General features: G+C 49.4%; 3 protein-coding genes across 3 annotated transcripts; 1 reads left to right on the top strand and 2 right to left on the bottom strand.

Moving 5' to 3' along the window:
- Positions 1-4,031: 4,031 nt before the first annotated feature.
- BKA67DRAFT_516395 (kinase-like domain-containing protein) lies at positions 4,032-5,774 on the top strand (the record flags this gene model as incomplete). The annotated part of the gene is made up of 2 exons (XM_046097808.1): positions 4,032-5,461; positions 5,519-5,774. 2 exons carry the CDS (start codon positions 4,032-4,034, stop codon positions 5,772-5,774), a joined length of 1,686 nt encoding a protein of 561 aa, XP_045959383.1.
- A 3,109-nt stretch (positions 5,775-8,883) lies between these two features.
- On the bottom strand, positions 8,884-10,680 carry BKA67DRAFT_559524 (uncharacterized protein). Its single transcript, XM_046102405.1, has one exon. It carries the CDS (start codon positions 10,471-10,473, stop codon positions 9,313-9,315), a length of 1,161 nt encoding a protein of 386 aa, XP_045959382.1. The 5' UTR covers positions 10,474-10,680; the 3' UTR covers positions 8,884-9,312.
- Positions 10,681-11,504: 824 nt separating this feature from the next.
- BKA67DRAFT_534055 (uncharacterized protein) lies at positions 11,505-12,531 on the bottom strand (the record flags this gene model as incomplete). The annotated part of the gene is made up of 3 exons (XM_046099796.1): positions 11,505-11,815; positions 11,975-12,297; positions 12,434-12,531. 3 exons carry the CDS (start codon positions 12,529-12,531, stop codon positions 11,505-11,507), a joined length of 732 nt encoding a protein of 243 aa, XP_045959381.1.
- Positions 12,532-13,146: the final 615 nt, after the last annotated feature.

The following is a 13,146-nucleotide window of genomic DNA, read 5'->3' as shown; positions in this document are numbered from 1 at the left end:
GGTCAAGGTATTCATACTCTGTAGTTGTACTCCTTGTAAAAATAAAAATAAAAATAAAATTGATATCTATTTATTTATCTTTCCATTTTGAGTTTCAATTTTCAGCTTTAGCGCACAGCACCAACAAATGGCCCAGTTTGCTGAAGAAAACACAGGCGAGTGCACGTGCACGTGCATTTGCGTTGGTCATGTTCCCTCCAGTAACTCGCAAACTGACGGCCCAGCTCACAGCCAGAGTCTCCAACTCCACACTTATGTCCATCAACACCATCTCTACTACAAGTCCCTGCTTCAAACGCGCATTCACGGTCAGAGTGCACGCGATGCGACACGTAGAAACGTTCCGCCACGATTCCCAAGCTTACTGTCATACATGAAGAGCGACGTACGCTTGATGGGCAAGCAAGCTTCGGATGAGACCACGGTGCTAAGGGTGACCAGACCTGGATTTCCGCATCACCACACCACCATGCTTCATCACGGCCGACCGACCGACACTTTGGGTGATTCAGCAAGCCGTCATAGCATAGCATCAACTTCTCTTCTACACAACGACTGCATAAACAATAATCCGTAGCGTCACTGTGGTGTCTCCCGCGTCCAGCATCCACAGCCGCAACCCCGCCCAAATGCCTGGAGCTCTTTCTTTCTCGAGTTGTACTGCGCATTTCCGCACGTCATGGCCTAAACATATACCCTGAGTATCACGAAACAATCTCGGACAATAATATAGACTCTATCGCAAACGAAGGCAGTTAAGCTACTCCAGTACCGCCAAACATCCACGGCAAACACGGGCGACAAATGGCTGCATACCGAATATCTACGACGCGGGGACGAGGTGTCGCCGGAGCTTCTGGACTGGACTGCGTGATAGTCTCTCTCGTGTCCCTTAATCTGCATCAGGTCGCCCAGCAACTTTTGACCACATGGAAACAAGTTGATCGGTAAAGCAGTTGACTGTCTAACACGGACGACGAAATGGCTGTTTCTTCATTGGATCAGCAACCATCCGATTCCAAGCTGGCGATAGGCGCAGCTTGGCTCTTTGGTGTTCTTGTGCCTCAAGTTACTCTTATGATTCGGACCAACCAGCAGTACTTGTTCGATATCGGAACGATCTCTGGAGGTTAAGGCATTATTCGCTCTTGCTTCTGCTAATTTGACTTCTGCCGCGTTGGTTGTGGAGCGTTCATTTGACACTCTCCAACACGACTGGGCCGTGGTTGTTACAATACTGCTACTCCCCATAGTCCTGCATTCGCCCAAGGTTAATCCGGATGAAAGCCTGCCTCTCTGAGTGCCGTGCCAGCCAATTATTCGTCTACGTGTACTTCTCCTCTCGAGTTGCAAGGGATGCTAATCTACTCGGAATCGCGCCAAACCTAATGGTCATGTCTACGCAACTGGCTTGTCTCGTTGTAGAGAAAGCCCTGTTGTGGGTCGCATGAGGCTGGCTCTGAATTCCTGGAGTGGTTGTCCACGCAGATTTGTAACAGTACAACCCTTCAGCTATTGCATGTCAGGCTCTGCCACTCGGGATACATGCACCTAGTCTGTTCTGGGGTGATGGGATGACCGGATGGCCAGATGACTGGATTGTTGGGCGGGATTAGACGAGCATGGAGTTTCGATAAAACATTTTCATAGATAGCCTCTTTGTGTTGCTGCTTGAGTCGCAGCTGTGCTGGCCAAAAGGCGAGCAACTGCGGGACGTTGCTAGGAAAGCCTTAAGAGGTTCCCATCGTCCCCCACTGCAGTTGCTGCTGCTGTTGTTGCAGTAGCAGTATCCATCCTGCAACCTTAAGAGCTCTGGGCATGCTTGAGTTCTACTTTGATTGGACTTGAATTCTGCTTGGATTTGACGGTATTTTCTCTGGATCGACCGCAATACTGGGCGACAGCCACTGAAGGGTCGATCTGCCGTCGCCCATCGTCGACAACAGGGGACTACCACAGAGCCAAGCAGCAACTTTGAAGCTGTGGTGGTGGAACTATCTTAGCAGCAAAGGGACCACGGACCACATGCCTACCACCCGCGTGCTCGACATGTCACCTATTGAACCTTACTTGCCCCAGCGACTAAAACCACGAAAGAACGGACAACAGGAGCAGCCACTGAAACCACACAATATACATCTCGGCGTCCGACGTTCACATTCTTCAGCCGACAACAAATACTGAAGGCCGGTGCGTGCTTGATCGCAGGGCATTCTACCGAGTGCATTCAGAAACCAGCATGGGAGGCGCACCCATGTCAGTCGGCTAGGTTACCGTCTTCGCTAGCACCAAAAATCCCGACTCCGTGCTGCATTGCACTGCGCTGCGCTGTATTGTACTGCGCTCGCCCAAGCTGCAGCGCGCTCTTCAGTATGAGCTTCGCCGATAGAGACCAGGAATCTCGACGAGGTCCTACACATGACCACCCAGCTTCATTCCACCCACGAACCCGCCACAGCCATCCTCGGCGACTTGACGAGCGCGCCCGTAATGTTGCCATGAATCGCGACGACGATAACCACCGTGGGGAGCGAGGTCGCTCAGGTCGAGACCGAGATTCTGGCATGCAGCCACAAACTTCACACGACAGATTACATTCTACGTCGCCTGCACCAAGACGACATGAAGCCTTCAGAGACCGTGATTACCCTCGCGACTCAAGGCGCGACGATTTTCGAGACAGAGACGACATTCCAAAAGGGCCTCGCCATAGATCGCGTTCGCCAGCTTCACCGGGTAAGAGACGCAGAAGTCCCAGCCCAGGTCTGAACCCGCATCGTGGCAGCAAAAAGTCCAAACGTGAGAGGGAGCGGGAAAAGCGCCGTGCAAGGAGAAACCGTGGGCGCCAGTCATCACCACATCGGCGCTCACCTTCGCCATACCGGAGTCAGCATCGATCGGAAAGATTTGATTCGTTTGACGCTGAACCGTTAAGGGATCGCAGCCGGTCCCCTCATTTTGCACGCGAGGCTGGCTCCGAAAGGAATCAGTCGCCACTTGCACGTCCCAGACGAGGTTCCCTATTGAGTGAACGCTCCCGCTCACCAAGACCAGGCTCTCGTCATTCGCTCCTATCTCGTGGTCATTCTCCCCATCCCCATTCTCATCCCCCACCTCGTTCCGAAACTGGCTCGTACTCACGCCGCTCTTCACCATCTCTTGACCCATCCTTCGCAGCCCGCCCGCCTCGGTCCCCACGCATGGACAGGGCACCACCTACAGGACCCTCGGCGTCTCGCAATAAGAAGAAGCGTCGTGACGATGCTCGTCCTGTAAAGCGAGGCCAGCCTTCGTCAGGTGCCAATAGTATCGAAGTCAATTTTAGCAGGAGAGGTGACGTCCGAAGCACTTTTACATCTCAAGCTTCCCCTCCTTTCCAATCGAAACGTCCCTATGACTCTCGTCATGACCCCTCGCCTCCGCACGGAGTTTCGTCACGACATGAATCCCCCGGCGCCGACTCGCCACATAGAATAGCAGGACAAGGAGAAAGAAACTCTCACCACCAATTCTCACCTCAGAATGCACCTCCTTCTGGACCTCGGGCTCAACTTGGCCAATCGCCACCCCGTGCTCCCACAGGTCCTGCCAACGCCGGTCGAGGGTTTTCACGGAGTGGGTTCCGTGGTGGCAGCTTCAGCTCAGCAAAACCTGATCCTCGAAGCGGTGGCTTCAACCCCCCAACTGGGCCAGCTGCTGACAGGATCAATCCTGCCCGTTCTGGTGAGAACACTCCCAACCCGTTCTCGGTGTCGCATCACTTCGATGCGGTACAGCTCACAGGCAGTGACGCTCCTGATGATGGTGACCATCATGAGGATGTTTTCAGATCACGGGAAGAGTCCCATATGGATGATGATCGTCATGATACTTTCAGATCGCAGGAAGAGTCCCACATGGATGATCATGATACTTTCAGATCGCAGGAAGAGTCCCGTATGGATGATCATGACGGTACTTTCAGATCGCAGGGAGAGTCCCACATGGATGATGACCATCATGGTGCCTTGAGATCGCAGGATGAGCCCCAAATGGATGAGGCAAATGAAGAACAAAAGGACGATGACCAGTTACAGCCTCTTGTTCGTGCTCCCCCCACTGGTCCGGCAGCACAAGCCCCTACAGGCCCGAGGATTAGCTTTTCCTTCAAAGCTACGTCGAAAGCTCCTGTTGCCGCCCCTAAGCCGGAGATATCGCAGAAGTTTAGTGCCGTTCCTCCGCGAAGGGAAGCGCCGCAGCCTGTCGATGATCGGAGTAACAGAGAACGAGACCTGCCCAAAGATGTTCCTACCGGGCCAGCGTCGTCTAGGGCACGACACGAACCCGACCATCACAGTAGGCGGCGAGGACCTGAGCCTTCCGGGGAGCCTCCGAGGGGGCCACGACAGCCTGATAATACCCGAGGGCCAAGACAGCCAGATCCTCCAAGAGGCCCGCGGCAACCTGAACTGCCTAAAGCTCCCAGGCCCCCACGGACGCGAAAGGTCAAGAAAATCGAACGGCGACTCAAACCCAAACCAACACTTCCTGAGCATCTTGCTCTATCCGAATCACCGTTCTACCGAAAACCGGGTAATGAATCAGTGATCGGCTCCGGAACATATGGAAAGGTCTTCAAGGGTGAGCACGTCTATAGTGGACGATTGGTGGCCCTGAAGAAAATACGCATGGAGGGAGAGAAGGACGGCTTCCCCGTCACTGCGGTCAGAGAAATTAAGCTACTCCAATCACTACGGCACGACAACATCGTTGCATTGCAAGAAGTCATGATTGAGCAGGATGCTTGTTATATGGTGTTTGAATATCTTTCCCACGATCTTACTGGGCTGCTGAATCATCCCTCATTCACCCTGGATGCTGCCCAGAGGAAACACCTGGCCAAGCAACTTTTTGGAGGCTTGGATTACCTACATACTCGCGGGGTACTTCATAGAGATATCAAAGCTGCGAACATTCTTGTGAGCAGCGATGGTATAATGAAGCTGGCGGACTTTGGCTTGGCCCGGTTCTATGAAAAACACCACAATAACGACTACACTAATCGCGTCATCACCATCTGGTATCGGTCACCAGAACTACTCCTTGGAGAGACGCAGTATACTGCTGCGGTTGACGTCTGGAGCGCTGCCTGTGTCATGGTTGAAATTTTTACCCGACATGCTATCTTTCCCGGCGATGGAACGGAAACCAACCAGCTAGACAAGATCTATGCTATCTTGGGCACGCCAAATAAGGTTGAATGGCCTGATCTTATCAAGATGGAATGGTTCGAACTTCTCAGGCCCAGCTATCGCAAACCAAACATCTTCGCAGAAAAGTACAAGGAGAAAATTCCGGCCTCTGCTTTCGAGCTCTTGGCATCCATGTTTCAATACGATCCTGTCAAACGTCCTTCTGCTGCTGAGGTCCTGCAACATCCTTACTTCACGACGGAGCACCCCCCGCCTCGACAGGCTGTTGAGTAAGTGATACGATATTAATATTTCCTACATATGTGTGTATACTAACCAATTCGTAGGCTTGCTGATATCCAAGGCGACTGGCATGAGTTCGAATCAAAGGCGCTCCGTAAGGAGAAGGAGAGGAAGGAGAGGCAGGAAAGAGAAGCACGACGTGCAGCCCAGGCAAAAGAGGCAGCAAGGACGGACAAGGAAGGTGGCCACCGAGATAATGAAAGGAAGCGGCCAGGCTCACCACATGATACCCGAGATAACAAACGGCTCCATATTGAGGGCCAACCAACATCCTCAGTAACGCTGTCAGAAGCTCCATAGAAGGACCGATATCAGCGTGCTTGTTTGTGTAGGATATGTTGGGGGGGCTGTTGCGATGTGAGGCTGTCAACTGAACAGTCGCTTAAACCCCAAGCACAATCAATTCTAATTACCGTCTGATCGCTGAATTCCCTGGGTTGTAGCTCGTGCTTTCACTAACATCCGTGAGCTTCATATGTCAACGCATTGGTGTAATTACTTTCCAAAAAGTGTCTAACCGTGAACAACCTACTCGCTTCACACTCTGTCTACATTATTCACGGCCACAAAGCTCATATTGGAGGCCCCAGAACAGCCAGGGCCAACAAGCGATTTCAAGAACAGTCCAATATCAACTCTGTGTAGTGAAGCTTGACAGATCGATAACTACATTAACTTGTAAGAGCTGCAAGGAGTCATGAGCGCCACGATGTTTCGTGGTCCTCGATCCCAGTTGACCATGAATGGCACGAATCTTAGCTAAGGGAATAATAGAAATACCTCAGGATTGACCAACAACTTATTCGAAATCACCAGTTTGTGAGTATATTCGGGAGTTCGTGGAAACGGTGGCCAGATTGCAAATTTTCTGCTCAGGGGACCGTCTCAGGATCGCTATGTTGATGAGGTTTAGCATGAAGAGAGCAGTTCCTTCCCGAAGCTGTATTTAAGAGTTTCTAATACATGTTACCCAAGTTTCTTCTTTCTATTTGTGTATTCTTTGCGGAATAGAAACAAGTTGGTCTTGAAATATTACTAGACTGTCTTGTACGGCAATGAGGAAATGTTCAATTAACAAAGCATGAGAAACTGGCTGTCATAACATTATCCACTCGTGGTATAGGGAGTGACATATCAATGCCACTAGGTCATACATCGTGTTATCGTGCCTTTATTTACTGGTTTAATCGAATTCTGCGATATACGAAACATATTGTCCAGCAGATTAGGTGGCATGGGTGGCAGTAATTCGACTCCACTGATATAGTCATCCCTTGCTAGATCCCTGGGAAGCCATGACGAAGCAATCCGTTCTCAATCTTGTGGCACTTTTTAAGTTAAATTAGCCTCTTCGTGGTAGCAGAAACGATAAGTCTATGACAAGACAAAAGAATATGTCTTCCAGCTAGTTCTTTACACTGCGAACCAAAACCTATTGAGCTGATTTGTGAGCTGGTGGTGGCCCGCCTCTCAACCGCAGATGTAGACTTTGTATGAAGAGTGCTCCTTGAGTGTCGCACTCCAAACCAGGAAATATCAAGGGGTCATGCTCAATTATGAAAACGGTGAGTAACTCGTGGACTCATCTTAAAGATAGTCATTATGATCATCATTCATATCTGTCCTGTTGATCCGGTACTGCGATCACTCATGCGCTATTGACTCTATCATGTAAGTTACTAATTATTAACTTATTTATTATACTCGGCTCTATGATGTAAATTCAGGCTGATGTACTTGAGTATAATGATGACCTTACAAACCCTGGTTGTTGGTGACCTGAGAAGACCTGCCACACGAATGCTCTAAACTGAGAATCCTGCAACGATATGTGTACTAACACAATTGATCAGTGCTTGCAGGGTGTTAGCCATCTGTTTTCCTCTATCAGATGTCATAGAGCATCATTTATCCAGCTGAATCAATCGGTGGATACCTGATATTGAACGCGTCCTGTCAGTGCACTGCTCCGGGCAGTACTTTCTGGACCCGCGTCTCGACCTGTGCTGCATATGGGGACCAGCCAATCAACTGTTTACTTCTAACAACAAACACTCCTTTCTAGTTTCGTTTGAAAGAAGCACAGATTTCCTGTCAACATCTTACCCCCAACTGATTACGACTTCACACTTCACCACCTCTGTTACTCTTTTCGACCCCATTCCCTTCCAAAATCCTTCCACATCTGGGGTACATGATGATTTTCAAATAGAAGCAGTGAGTCTCTCTGAAGTTCCCATCTCGCCTCCCAAATTATCTCCGAGAAGGATGAAACTTCACTATTGTGATTCACCACATGAACACAAACATATGACAGTGTTGTCCTGATGAGCCGTACCAGAATTACGCACTCTAGACTACATATCTCTCGGAAGTAGAAAGTGTGGATGACGTGAACCATTTATGCCAATAGGTAGCTTTAGCAAGTATCTGAGCTCGTCACTCCCAAGGTAGCACGTCTGGTATGCCCTGCTCTCTTTCCCTATTTTCATCACAATTACACTAAAGCCCACATCGTCGATAATGAGATCGAAAACGAAGTCGGAGGATAAAGTATGAACCATTGAAAATACGTAGGTGTTCTGAGACAATCTCTCAAAATTCGCAAAATCACAAGATTCCTTTTGCTGAACACCAACCAACGTCTAGCGGACAGATAAAGCCACATACGTAAACAAGTCTGATGAAGGGGATAGCAAAGTCTCGAGGCTGAAAAGTTCTGTGCTAAGGTCTTGTTGTTTTCCACAAATCAATATATTCACACGTTTCTTAGTTTCTAGGCGTAGACTCATGTGCTATCCCGATTTCGCATAAAAGAAGGCTGGAGAAAATATAGGGACTCGGTACAAGTACTGATTACCCACATCGGATCTCTATGTATCTTCACAAGCGCGTTCTGCGATGAACCTTGGGACTTATGGCTTGTGAAATCTACGTAAGCTTCAGTGCTGTGCTTGACAACGGCAGGCGACGCGAGGTGCATATTCAAGGGGACGCCTCACAACGGCTGCTATGAAGGTCGACTTTATAGATCTGTTCGTATGATATTTACGCCAAAATCGATTCTCCCAAGTCTAGAAATTCCGGCGTATCATCCCGCTCATGTTGTTTTGCGTTTGTTGTTCTATGTTTTTCAACTTAAGCGGTGTAGCGTTGTTGCGACATGATCCATAATTGGACCACTGGTATACAAGACCAGCTCACTCTTCCCCTGGTAATTAGTTCCCGAATACAACATTAGAATCAGGGAGCTGTTCGGTTGCACGCGTCGTTCCGTGGTGATTGTACAAATACTGCAGAGTCGGGGCAGGAGCAGGAAGTACGTGAAAAGTGGACTAAATAACCACGAAGGGCATCGAGAATAATTCGAGGTTAAATTTCTTGATACCTTTATCACTAACTGTTTGCTGGGTTGACAAAATCCGATTTTCAAAGAAACAATTGCATTTATTTCGTAGAGCAGGAAGGGAGATTAACATAGTTCGCCTAAGCCACCCAGACATGAAAACCATGCGCCAAAGCTGGGTATCTCGATGCTACTTATAGATTACATGCCATGTAAAAACCTTGAAACGCCAGTCCTCAGCTACATTAGCTCCAAGAACATGCGAGGTAGTTTTAGAAACACAATAGCCAACTGCTCCGTTCCCTAATGCTAGTATGCAGGACCACATCCCCAAGACCGCTTTTTTGCTCTTGTGCTTTTGCCTCATTCCCGTCACCCATAGAACGATAAACTTTTCATGCTCTGTTATGCAGCAATCGTCCTCCGAGGCCAGATCCTTCGAGGCCAAGGCACACGCTTAGTTGGACACTCCAGTTCGTCATGGTCGGCCAGTCAATCCTTGACGAGAAGGGGTTCCATAACTTCCAGAGCCTTCAAGCTCTGGTCATGCGACAAGATAACAGCACCAGCTCTGGCGGTCGAGAGATATGACAGCTGCTCACCGGCGCCAGTGTCCGTCATCCGCATTTCAGAGACGAGCTTACCAGCAACGCCCGACACAATACCAGTGGCTTCAAGCGTTAGGTTTTCCAGGTCGAGAAAAATTGGAACAAGGTCCCCGCTCATATCTCCAACAACAGAGTCGCCAAAAACTCCAAGATGTTGCTTATCCAACAACAGCGACGGAGGGTCTTCTAAGGCTAGAGTCATGGAGAGGAACCGTGGCTGTAATACAAGCACCGATATTAAGCTAGTGTACAGCTTAGTATCGACACTGTCAAGCCAGCTCCTGCGGTTGTTGTAGCCATTGCCGGTAGGCTGACGACTGGGAGCCGGGCGTCGGTAATCGCTCATCTGAGTAGTTTTCGAATGTTCCTTTCCAGAAACAAGGACCAAGCTCAAGTCGTCCTCGATATAAGGCACGACATTTCGCTTCTTTAGCAGTTCAAAAGTCCGCGTTTGCAACTCGGCAATATTTGAGGGCGGGGGTGTTGACGGAGGTCGACTGCTGACACTAGGACCTCTAGAATGCACAGAAGGCGAGACAAAAGTTGACTCGTCAGAAAACTCGAAGCCTCGTGCAAGCAGAGCTTGTTGCACGGTTTGACGGTCTTTCATCGGAACAAGGATGAAGTCGGAGTAGTAAGTCGTTATGAAGAAAATGGGAATTCCTGCAAGAGCCAGCGGTGATGTCAACTCCATGACCCTACTTCCTGCATCCATGGCGGCGCTTTCAACCGATAGGATCAGGTAGCTGTCCTTCGATATGCTGACTGTTTTTGAGGCATCTTTGGGCAGTCTCTTTATGATCGGCTCAAAGACCTTTTTCGCCCAGTTGTTGTGACATACTACAGAGCATTCGATCGGGGTAATGCTTATATTGAGAAATCCATGCTTGTTGTCTATACTCAAACCCTCAATGGCTTCGTCAAGGTTGTTTGGATCGCAATCCCCTTGTGGCAAAAGTACCTGCAGGATCGGTTGCAGGAATGTCGCATATAGACTGAGAGGTATGTGTATAAGACTGAAAGTACCGTCCTGTGGAAGAAGCATTAGCAGTTGTTCTTTTAGTCATCGCGTGGCTTAGACAATGAGCTACAGTTTCCACGACTGAAGCGCCCCGCAAAATAGACAATGAGAGTCAAGTCATTGCTCGCTTGCAGGGTTGACATTGACGTTTGAATTCATGTCAATCCCGACGATCTTCATAGCATATGCAACATGGGTTAGAGACTTACAAGAAACGATATTTGACTAGGTGTATTCATTGTGAATAACGAACCTCCTCATCGCTAAAAGAATTAGGAAAAATAAAATAAAAAGAATAAAAACAAAAAAAAAAAAACCCCAAAAAATAAAAGCAGCGATGGCCGTTGTTCTTTTCCGTGAGTCTTTGAGCGCAGGGCAGGGGGAAGGACCCTTAAAAAGCACGGACGAAAGCGGTACCGGCGCAGTGATTTTGGCTCTTGTGGCGCTTCGACCGAGGATTGTCGTTCATTGGTCGTCGTCTTTGTATTCCAGGCTGATGTGCTCTGTGTAACTCTGCAAGAACAGAACGGGAGAAGAAAAGGTGCGACTTGGCAACGATCAGGTGTCCGAGGCAGCGCAGCAGAAAAACAAAAAGCTTTAGTAAGAGGCTCACGAGTTATGTTGTAAGCCCGGATGATAGGACTTGAGTCGGGGGAATTCGAGGAGGCTAGGCTAGCACAAGATCGCTTTATGGGGCAAGAGTTTGACTTCAACTGGACGTTACATCCATACATGAGCGAATAGCGCCATCAGCGTGCAACCTCACAGCTAGATGGGGCGATAGCAGGGTATGGACTTTGCAATGATTCTGTAATGTAGTTCTCTGTGTCGAATGCACAGGTTGGAATATGTAGCCTAGGTATGCACCAAGTGTGGCCTCCTGCGGTTGCTGTCTTTAATCGATGCCGGCAGAGATTCCATGCAGCTGCAGAGTGCCCAATGGAGGCATCAGGCTCGAATCCGACTCGACACAAAGAAGATGAGTAGAAGATGGAAAGCGTGTATGTATGTGCCCGACGGGTGTGGCGAGGATACGTTCAATTGATATAGATAGCTCACATTAAAGGCGGTCCCTGTGCGTCACGAGAACCTGGGTTGCCCGGGGCGTGGTCCCTGAGCTCCAGAACAACAAACTCGTCGATGTCCCAGACGGGTATTCCGCTGGCGTGTGAACGACCGTCATGCCCAGCATAAGCGCCGTGGGTGGCATCGCGGGCAGAAGGTAGCAGACATGGGCGGTCAAGTTGGTTTTTGGGGGAGACTTGCAGCGTATTGATGCAGGTTATGGTCCGAGCTGCAGCAGAGCGTAACCCAAGAACGTGGGGGAGCCTGCAGCGTTGTAATAGGGGAGCAAGCAATGTATTATCTGCAGGATGATGTGTGTGGCCAGTGGTGTACATTTGGCGGGGTGGACTCTACGGTAAATGATTCGTGAAGAGTTCTGTCACGTTCGACAATAGCGTGATAGAAGACACACGTCATGAGAAGGCCATTGGGAGAGGAGATTGAGAACATCGGACAATACCACAATCTTCCAGAGCTGTCAATTGCAATGATGAGTTGTGACGACGCATTGATGACCCCCGCGAGATGATCTGTCTGGTTGAAGCTTGCTTTGCATTCCGCTTGCGCACAAGGTTGGGTTCTCCTGGGGGAGACGTGGACATGAACATGGACGTGGACGTGGACAGCGCTGCAGCTTCAATTGAGGCCCGCACTTTTCCACCTCGAGCCGCCCGCTTATACTTCGTACTATTGTATGGTACCCGACACCTTGTTGCACCATGACCCCGCTTCGATCGTTCCCTTGCATGCAATGCAACAGGAACCCTCCTGCTGAATCTTGTACTACGAAGGCGTCATTTTGACCTAAAACAGCACATCTTGCAGACACGTCCCTTGCACTAAAACCTATGATGTGCTGTGTGCAAGATAACGACCCAGATCCATTATATTGGTTTTCCAGCTTCGATGCAGAACTGACCAGCCCGTATTCTGTATCATCTGTTTGCCGAGCCCTTGAACCGTCTCTAGCCTGAATGCTTCTTGGACTCCACGGCGCCGTGAGGCATCCCGCTCCATATCCACTGACCACCAGCCTCTGCTATTTCAGTAGCGCTGTCACGAATCTGGAATCCAGCAGCCATCACAGAGCGCCATGCTGACATGACTATTGCACATGGTCATCTGAATTGCCAAAAAAAAAATTTTATGATGAAGAATATCTGTTCACGTCAGCCGAAGGCATTGTTCCGGCAACGAGACGGCAATTCCTCCAATGGCACAGCTAGAGTAATAAGGAATGACACGCCTCGTCAAATACTGCCGTTGCGATGGCAGATGCAGCGTCAAAGGCGCACTGATGTGAGAGTATCAAGGGTTCTATCATGATGCTGCAACTTCTCTTGGCGTGGATCACTATACTTGTCACCCCACGATGATGATGTAGTCATCTTTGATTTCAACGGAAAACTCGCGCACTGCAGAAGGGCTGTCGTTCGGCCGACGTGACTAATTGTGGTTGAAAATTGACAGGGTGGGATACAGCTGCTCATTAGTCTGCCTCACGATCTTGTGAACAACAGCGTTATGGAGAGCACGGTCTTGCAGGAGACGGGACGACTATGATCGCCTAACTACCAGATCTGCCCCTGTCTCGCGGCTAGACCCGAAGCCGTTTAGACACATCTCGGTATG

The sequence above is a fragment of the Truncatella angustata genome (genome assembly GCF_020726525.1).
Source record: "Truncatella angustata strain MPI-SDFR-AT-0073 chromosome Unknown BKA67scaffold_3, whole genome shotgun sequence".
NCBI classification, from domain to species: domain Eukaryota; kingdom Fungi; phylum Ascomycota; class Sordariomycetes; order Amphisphaeriales; family Sporocadaceae; genus Truncatella; species Truncatella angustata.
The sequence above is the reverse complement of the archived record's forward strand: the minus strand, read 5'-3'. Positions and strand labels throughout refer to the sequence as shown.

Excerpts from the sequence above, each read along its gene's own strand:
- BKA67DRAFT_559524 (XM_046102405.1), bottom strand. The coding sequence starts at position 10,473 with ATGCTTCTTCCACAGGACGGTACTTTCAGTCTTATACACATACCTCTC.